The 9467-nt window shown below is 28.1% G+C and overlaps 1 protein-coding gene across 3 annotated transcripts in view; it reads left to right on the forward strand.

Annotated features, from left to right (window-relative positions):
* Positions 1–9467, forward strand: part of Nup358 (Nucleoporin 358kD) — a 59285-nt gene that overhangs the window by 24454 nt on the left and 25364 nt on the right. For all 3 annotated transcript variants that reach the window (XR_010844773.1, XM_024358883.2, XM_067052251.1), the window contains exons 23-29: positions 4008–4067; positions 4244–4383; positions 5057–5264; positions 5664–5750; positions 7126–7260; positions 8402–8614; positions 8691–8818. Coding sequence is in view for 2 of the 3 variants with exons in the window: in XM_024358883.2 (XP_024214651.1) it covers positions 4008–4067; positions 4244–4383; positions 5057–5264; positions 5664–5750; positions 7126–7260; positions 8402–8614; positions 8691–8818 (971 nt within the window). In the remaining variant the exon portion in view is untranslated. The remainder of the gene's footprint in view (positions 1–4007; positions 4068–4243; positions 4384–5056; positions 5265–5663; positions 5751–7125; positions 7261–8401; positions 8615–8690; positions 8819–9467) is intronic.

The following is a 9467-nucleotide window of genomic DNA, read 5'->3' on the forward strand; positions in this document are numbered from 1 at the left end:
TAATAGAGTCTACTTTTATAAAAAGATTAATCATGCATGCTTGTCAAGGACATAATGATTTGAATAGTTTTTGCTATTTTATTGTGAATTTTGATTTAATTTAACTGAACAATAGTAGGGAAGATATAATAATTTTTTGACTGTATCCTCCCGCTTAAAAAAATCTATGAAAAGAAGATTTGTTATTTATTTGAAGAAAAAGCAAATAGATTTCAATTATTAACAATGTTCCGAAGTAGGGTCATTTTAAACTTCATAACACTGTATAGTGTTGTAAGCCAAATATTGTGTAACGTCATAAAAAGTATGGTGCTATATGTTTTCTTATTTCAAATGTACTGTTCTGCTGAAAGATACTAATTTAGGTTAATATGATAAAGAAGATTTAGATTAAATTAATTCAGAGTTAAAAAAGTCAAAAACAAAATTTTAAATGTTCTACATCATAGAACCAAACTATTATAAATATTTTTGCTAATTAAGATGGGTATCAAACCTTGGACTTTGGGTACTGTGATCTGAAATGCTGTACATTTCATTTATTCACTTAACATTGATTTAGACTTGGTTTTATTTGTGATTATATTAAATACCATTTTGTGATTCCTATTGTAGCTTTGAGCACATACCTCTTTAATTATTGTGCCAATGAAGTAAATTAGTTTTATAATTATTTATTTTTCAATTGATAATAATTAAGATAATCCTAAGAATTATAGAACATAGAATTTCTGGCCTTAAAAAACTTAACACCAGCCTTTGTCATTGAAATTTTAATTTGATGGGATTGGTCTAATTTTTAACTTGAATCTTTAATGTGTGGTGTATCAATTTCTGATTAAGTTCATAAAATTTGTTTTTGAGAAGAGATCTTTAAAGTTGGGTGCTCTATTACAAACCCGTATCTTTAGCAACATAATGATTAGATTTTGTTGCTTAAGTGGGATTGTTTCACATCGATTATGAACAGATGTGTCAAGAACTCTCCCATAACATTTGCCACATGTCAATGGTACATATACCTACCAAAACTTAAGTTAAAGCCCTAGTTTTTGTTATATCTGACAGTGAATATCTACTAAAGACAATTTTTAATGTATTTGAATTATAAAAATAAACAAACTGCTATAAATAAATTCATAGGTATTTGTAAATTGATTATGTTTGCTTCGCTCTAGTATTTTACTGTTTAATTTAGTTAAAGCTTAATGGGTTGATCTTTTTGTAATTCTATCAGTAATCTTGTAGTATTTAGTATTATCATTAAAAATTGTACATCCATAATTTTTGTTTAATGAACAGAAAATTTTAGTTGTTACTAATGTTCATATTATATTATATTTGATTGAATATCCATAATGTTGATCAGAAAATTTGTTTCTTATTGATGTTTGGTTATTCTTCCCAGAAATTTAAGTATTTTAATTCCCCCAGTAATGAAGAAGGAAGATGGTGCTTTGATTTAAATGGGTGTATCCTAGTTTGTAATTAAACCTGTCATAATTTTTTTGTATATTTTTGTTAAACATTTGAGGAAAGTTTATTGTCATTGTTTTATTTTTATTATTTTATCTGTTAAACTTCATTTTTGTTATTGTAACCCTGTATCATTTATTTCCTGACTAATTATTTAATTACTATGTAATACATACTTTTTGAATAATTTCAAGAAAAACATAGGAATTTTAGAATTATTATCTTCTAAAGTGGTTTTTTTTTAGCAAGTCCAGATTCAACTAAATTAAGGATATGAAGATAAACTGATTTTATCAAGGAATTCAATGTAGGTTTGATTTTGTGATGGCAAGTTACACATGTGATGAACAATGAAGCATTGACTATCCAAATTTAGTTGGTCTATAAGATAAGCTCTAGTCAAAAGAAGTGATATTTGAGAATTATAGATCTTTGTAAAATTGTCTTTTAAAAGAATAAAGAAGATTCTGTAATTATTTTTTATCCCTCCAGAGAATTGTTTTATGATCTGAAGTTATTCTAAGATTTTGTTTATTATATTGTTTTTTATGTTTTGGCTTACCTTCAGCTGATAAACCATGTTTTATAAATCAATTTTATTTTTAGTTAATTTGTTATTTGAAGTACATTTTGTTTTTATTATTTAATGATTCCTCTGATATATGTGTATTTTAATTTAACAGCTGCTTTTCCCATATTAAACATTGGTTATAAATCTCTTCCCCACTCATTTCTTTTTTCTTAATCTCGTCCCTTTATTTTTTTCTTTGATTCGCTGATTGCTTTTGCCTATTGTTACCAAATTTTTATTTCCTTTAATAACTTTATCATAGATAATTCATTATTAAAGAAATAATTTAATTGAAATAAATCAAGGAAATGATCAATGGGATTTGGGAAACAGAGTATTGAATGATGATTAATATTTTTTCAAGTTTGTTAATAGTAACTCTTATCATTATATGTTAATAGTAACTCTTACCATTATATGTTAATAGTAACTTATCATTATATGTTAATAGTAACTCTTATCATTATATATTTTGTTCTTCAAAATTCAGTATTAGGTAATGTTTGTATAATGTATGCTCTTTTGTTATAAGATTTTGAGTGTTTTATAATTTACATAAATTTAAATTTTTAAGGCTGGTGATTAGTATAAAAAACTAAAATGTGATCTATTGTTTTATTGTCTGTACTTAATTATGTTTAATCTGTGATAGCTATTTCTGTACTGCTGCTGTATTTTTAAAATATGATATTAAGATTTGGTGCTAAGTTAATATTCTCCAATCCATTTACCAATATTGGAACAAGTTTTTGAATCATGCTGGTCTTATTAAAATTGAAGAAACCCACAAATAAAGTCCTTTAGCTATTCCTGCATCAGAATAAAATTTCTCTGCATATCTATTTTCTTCCTTAAAAACGTCATGTTATTTATGTTATTTTCTGATCATGGTCTAGTTACTAATTTTCAAATTGCATGGTTTGTGTATTTATATTTCTGTTGCCTGTAACAGTATTACCATGATTCTTTATTTTTATGAATGTTCATTTTATCTTTATTATTTCTAATCTATGGGTTAATATTTATGGTGTATTTATTATATAACAATTTGCATGTTGTAACATTTTTAATTATGTAATTATTTGTGCATATCTGTTCTTAGTAATTAATTTTTGAAATAAAGTCAAAGTTTCCATGAATTGGTTTTTGATAACAAATTTACAGAACATCCATGATATTCCTTACTCAAAGTGATTCAGAAAAAAAAATTATATTGAAGTTATTTTAGGATTTAGAATTTTAATTAGCTGATGCTAATGATCATTGATCATTTTTATCCTTTCAATGTTAAGGTAGATGAATTATATTTTTATCTTTAATTTTTAGTGTTTTTTTTTTACTTCAAAAGTAATGAAATAAGTTCTCAAATTGACTCTATTGAGCCCTGTAAAATAACCGATTTAGTACTTTAATGAGTATTTACTATACTGTACACTAACAGACCATTAACTGGATGTTGGTCAAATACCAAGCTAAATCACTTGTTTATATCTGGAATTAGGTTCAGAAGGTTAATTTCAAATTGAGTTTAATGGATGATGTCTTGAAACAGTTATGTCAGAATTAGTTTACTATTATGTTATCTGAAAAGTAAAACATATAATGGAATCAGTACAAGTATAAAAAAATATTAAAAAAAAAATAATTTTGAGAAGTAATAATGTTTTTATTTTGGAAAACAAATTAATTAGTTATCTTGTTCACTTCATGGAAACAGTTCATATTTTTACTCAAGAAAAATAATTTTTAACACTTAAGAGAACAAATACAATTTTAAGCTGGATTACAAAATATTCAAACAGCAAAATGTTTTTTCTGATATGAGAAATTATTCAATGTTTTTCTTTTACCTCTCAAATCATGATTCCTTCAAACATTGATTATTCATTTAATATTTCAAATTTTTTGGTAACCTGTAAATATTTTTTTGTGTAAAATTTGATATACATATTAATTCCAGAGGAGACGTCTTCTAATCAAGAAGTAGTTCAAGATGCTAGTGTATCAAATTCAGATAGTGGTAAGTTAAATTTTCTCATTAATTTTAATAACATTTTATCAAACTGAGTAATATCTAAATTTGATAATTATTAGATCAATTGAATTTACTTGATTTTTTAAAAAACACATATTGAGCTAACTCTACATTCATTTTTTTTTTCCTTTGTGTTATAGAAGTTGTTTCTCTATTTTCAGACATTGAAATTACTTATGAACAGAAAGCACCTCCAGAACTTGTTGAAAAGGCATTAGCATTGAAACTTCCTGCCAACTTTTATTGTTATTTGGAAAAACCACCCTGCCCGGGCTGTTGTGGCTGTGAAGCTGATAATGAGGTTATTAACGCTTTTAGTGTCAATGATGATTAATTTGTATCTATTTAATTGTTAGCTGGTTTGATTTCTCACTGTCTAAGGTAGAGAAACTTTATATTCATAAATGAAATGAAAAAAAATTTTGTACATACTGAAAATTTCTAATCTCATCTTACTTTCTGGACATCAAGGGACGAATTTGGTTCCGTGTCTGTCTGCAGTCAACTCCATGAGATAACCATAGTACCTTCTTGTTAATTCAATTTTTTGAAATTTTCAGAGATCATACAGATAAGTTTATAGATGGTCCTTTACTTTTTTTGTTTTTGCAAATACTATCCTGTACTTTTTATTTTCACATGTGTAAACATATTTTCCTTGTAAATCAGCCTAAAGATTTGGTCCAAAGTTGAAGAGTAGTGTTACAAGGATCTGGTATAAACCAATCGTCCTCTACTTTCGCTGTCACATGTACCTAAGCAGCAGTAATTTAATGTGGATATATAACAGCTCGTTCTATATGTTTTTTTTTTTGTTTTTTTTCAAACAAAAAACCATTAACCTTGAAATTTTTATTGTGTAAAATTATGGTGCTTATAAAAATGTTTAGAAAGCTTTACTCTGACATGTGTGTTTGAAGGGCTTTTTATATGTATATATATGATTTGTACATTTCTATTATTTCATATTTTAGGATGAAAAAGATAGTAATGAAGTTAATAAATCTCTTTCAAAAGATTTTGACCTTAAAAGAACAGAAGTTAATGACTCTCAACAACTAAATAAGGAAATTAGACAGGTGGTTGTGGAGGATAAAAAACCAATTTCCTTTGGCTTTAATCCAAACACCAGTGTGGAAGGATTTTCTTTTGCGAGTGCATTGAAAACCAATGAACCTGAAAGTAAGTTTAGCTACAACACTGCATTTAGTTTATTATTTTTTTTTTTCATCCTATGAAACATATTTAGAATTGCATCAATACTTGCATACTCATATTAATATCAATCCTCATATCATATTAATCAATACTTACATCAATACTATTTTTTTCTTCTTTTAAATATATAATTATATTATATACCATTATTTTTACAATGTTTTACAATTATTATTCAGAGGCTTCATGAGAAATAAATCCATAAAAAATCTATCTTCTTATTATTGGATTATTAATTAAACAATTTTGAGGTATTTTCATGCTAATTAGTTTGTTTTATTATTTTGAAATAATTAATGTTTGTAGTTAGTTTTAATCAATCATCCTTTTTTTTTTTTTTTAATTTATTATTATTTTTTCTAGCCAAAACTGTTGACAATAATTCAAGTAGATATTTCTTTAAAAATGATTCCTCATTCAGTAATCCTGCTCCCGTAAATAGCATATTTGGTAAGTAGATTTTAAATTTTATTAAGTTGATTTGGTTTTTACTTTGATTAATTTTATCATATTAATAAAAAACACTGTCTCTGAACCCACCCTTATTCCTCTTACTAGAGCTTATGGTTCTCTGTTGTGATTCTTTTGTTAGGTGAAGTTAAAGCTATTCATAGTTTAGAATTATACGAGCATATATGCTTAATTTTTGGAAAATATAAACTTTTTAATTTCACTGTTTGGTTAAAATAAAATCAATTTTTAGTCTTATTTAGAGCCATATTGCTCATGTCTTAAGATATTGTTGCGTCGCAAGAAAGCTAGACAAGTGGCTCATTAGCTGTTCGTGCAACCGTTTTGCCAGCTATTTTTATGAGCTACCTAGAATTATTAAAAATGAAGGAATGTGTCCTTGTCAGTGAAGTTCCAAAGTACCTGAAATGATTACAAATTTGTACAGTGGCAAATGCAACAATAAAAAGGCAGTTGTTGTAAGTAAGGTCTATTGGAGAGAACTCTATTGGAGAAACATTAATAAAAAAGAAACCACTCAAAATTGTTTCTAATAGGACCGTACATTAAAAGAAATGTTTCTACATAGTGCTTCTACACATGGACAGGATTGTCTTGAGGTGGGTGAGAGGACTAAATATAGTACACTATCAGTTGAGCAAGCTCCTGTTTAGATTTGCAAGTATGCTGATTAAACAAAAAGGATGATGTAATGGTTTATTGCATAATATGCAAATATGTTGAACTAGCCTGAATAAAGTTCTTTCAGTGCGGCAGTGGCTGTATTACTGACCCTAAACATAGCTAAATAATTAATTCGTGTCATATGTGTACATTTGCAAAGGTGACTTAATAGTCAGTAGAATGGCACACATTAGGTTTTAAAGAGAGAAATTGGTAGTGTGTCTATGTAGGAATAAAAAAAAATAAATAAATAAATGTTAAAGGTCATTTACTATTCTCCAAAGGAAGGCCGTCTCTTTCATATACAGGAATTGATTTTTACTTCCTCAAATAATTTTGTGATAACTCAGTGTTAATTGTTATCAGTAATCAATAAAAAAAAAATGAATAAGGAATTAGTTATTCCTTACTAATCCTGAACCATTTGTAGAAATGGTGTATTAATCTAGATTAATAATCCTCTAGTTAATTCCCTTGGGTCTGGTTAGGATATGGGATAACAGAGGATTTGATACCATTGATAACTTAACTGAGGCTTTTCACTTAACTGTTTGATATAAGTTACTCTTAATTTCATTTTATATTCAGAATTCTAGATGATTAGTTGATTATAAACTACATATTTGTTTTAACTAATAAAACAAATTTTTTTTTTTTTTATGAATTAAGTTTTGATTTTTTTTTTCTACAGGATCAGGAAAAAGTTCTACATTTGGTGGTGATGCTTTCTCCTTCAAGTCAATTGCTGAAAGTTCATCAATTCCAGTTAATGATGCTATGCCATTTACCTCTTTTGCACAATCTGCTAACGCCTATAATTTTGGAGGTAAATTAAAAAAAAATATTCTGGTTGTTTGTTATTAGAAAGATTTTTGTTTCTAGCAAGAAACTAAAATTTACTGAAATCAACTCAACCCTGTATAAAAATGAGTTTAGACTCCCATGGTCATACAGAATAGGATTGGTAAATTTTTATAAAACTTAAAAATAATGGCCTAACATATTGTAGAGAATTATTGTAAGTTGTATTTATTTACTCAAATCTAGCATTAGCACAAAGCAGTATTTTAATGATAAAAAAAAATTTGGTTCCCCATCACACAACTTTCACTTACCACCTTACTTTGAGGTTCTATTAATCCATATACATTTCAAACCAGGACATTGCTTTATTATTGAGGATGGTAATACTTAGCTAAGTGTGCTTTATTATTGAGGATGGTAATACTTAGCTAAGTGAAAGTAAAACCTGACTGTTATAACAACCATGGAAGCACAAAAATGGTTATTTTCTCCTTTAGTTAATTATAAAATCTTTTTATATTTTATGTTTATCCTTTGTTTACAATGGGTTGCTTAATTTAAAATAAACAAAATTGAAGGAATTTTTTTATTAAAATTTGTTATTGAAGCCTTACCAAACTATTTTAATGAGGATGAGTATAGTGAGAGTTAAATAGCACCTGATTTTACATTGATGTGGTAAGTTCAATGAAGGGCCGCCCGTAGCTCAGTGGTTAAGACACTGTCTTACCAATTTGATGTCTATTGGCGGTGCCGGTTCGAATCTGGCCTGGGGCATTGACTTTTTCATTGAGTGGTGGTCCTACAAAATAGAAAACTTTGACCCCAACCATGGTTAGGCAGTATAGGACTTCAATGAATTATAAAAAATAATTTGTAAAATCGATGCTATAAATTGGCACTTCCTGTTAGTCGACTTTAGCGAACAAGTTGCTGTCATCCCAGGAATATGCCTTTCATATATGTTAGTTTTGTACAACTTATCATTTTTGAGCTTGGCTGTTCAAATACATATAGACTTGAATTTAAGGGACCTTAAAACTTGTTTCTCCATTGAAAAATACAATTTAATTTCTTTTTTTTTTTTTATAATTACAAATCTTCTTATTATATAGTCAAGCAAAAGAAAAAAATTAGGTACATATAATTTTTGAATTTTCTAGGACAAAATGAAAATTTCAAATGGGAAGGAGCGGGATCTCAATTATTTGCAGATACTAAAAATAAAGGACCTGGAACTGCTGCAAAAGATGATGATGATGAAGGAGATAGTGATAATGGAGAAGGCGATGATGACCATGACCCACAGTTTGCTCCTATTATTCCACTCCCTGAAAAAATTGAATTGAAAACGGGGGAAGAAGATGAAGATGTTGGTAAGTCATATTTTATTTTATTTTTTAAAAAGTTATACATTCATTAAAATTATACTAATTTGTATTATTTAAAAAGTTTTTTCAGAGAGAGCAATGTTGTATAGGTTTGATAATAAAGAATGGAAGCAACGAGGTACAGGTGAAATGAAATTATTGAAGCACAAAACAAAAAATACTTACAGGCTTATTATGAGGAGAGAACAAGTTAGTTGAAATTTTTTATTATTTGCATGTACTGGTTTATTCGCATTATTGTGGATTTGATTTTACTAATCAGTCTGCTAGTTCCACTTTGATTTTTAAACGCTTTAGTGAATTTGTTTCAATCTGTTATGTTTTGGCAGATTCCTGAATAACTGAAATTTCATCCACACTTTCTTATAGTTGCTTAGTAGGTATATTTTGTTATCATTAGAATGCCCAAAAATTGAGAGAAAGTATGACCCGTGTTTTTAGGTAATTGTAGTTATTATATCCTCACTGGGCATGCATTATGCCCAGTGAGGATATCTTCTACAATCGGCAAGACAACCCACTACTGGGTCCTGGCCTGCTCAAGCAGTTTCCACCTGTTTAATCGGTCAAGTGCAGCTGCTCTCCAATTCCTCACTCCGAGCAGGGTTCTTAAATCTTCAACACCATCCAAACATTGAAGCTGTGGGCGGTTTCTATGCCGTGTTCCATGTAGGCACTCGTTGAGTAGTTTATTTGGGACCTCATCCTTTACTGGGCCGTAGACGTTTCTGAGTATCTTTCTCTCAAATGTTTGGAGATCTCTTTCATCGGACTTCAAAAGTTCCCAAGTTTCTGAGGCATAAATTAGCATTTTGTATAATATAGTTTTTGTAGGTCT

This window comes from Halyomorpha halys, unplaced genomic scaffold, assembly GCF_000696795.3.
Source record: "Halyomorpha halys isolate HHAL.00 unplaced genomic scaffold, Hhal_1.1 Scaffold664.1, whole genome shotgun sequence".
In the NCBI taxonomy this organism is placed as follows: Eukaryota; Metazoa; Arthropoda; class Insecta; order Hemiptera; family Pentatomidae; genus Halyomorpha; species Halyomorpha halys.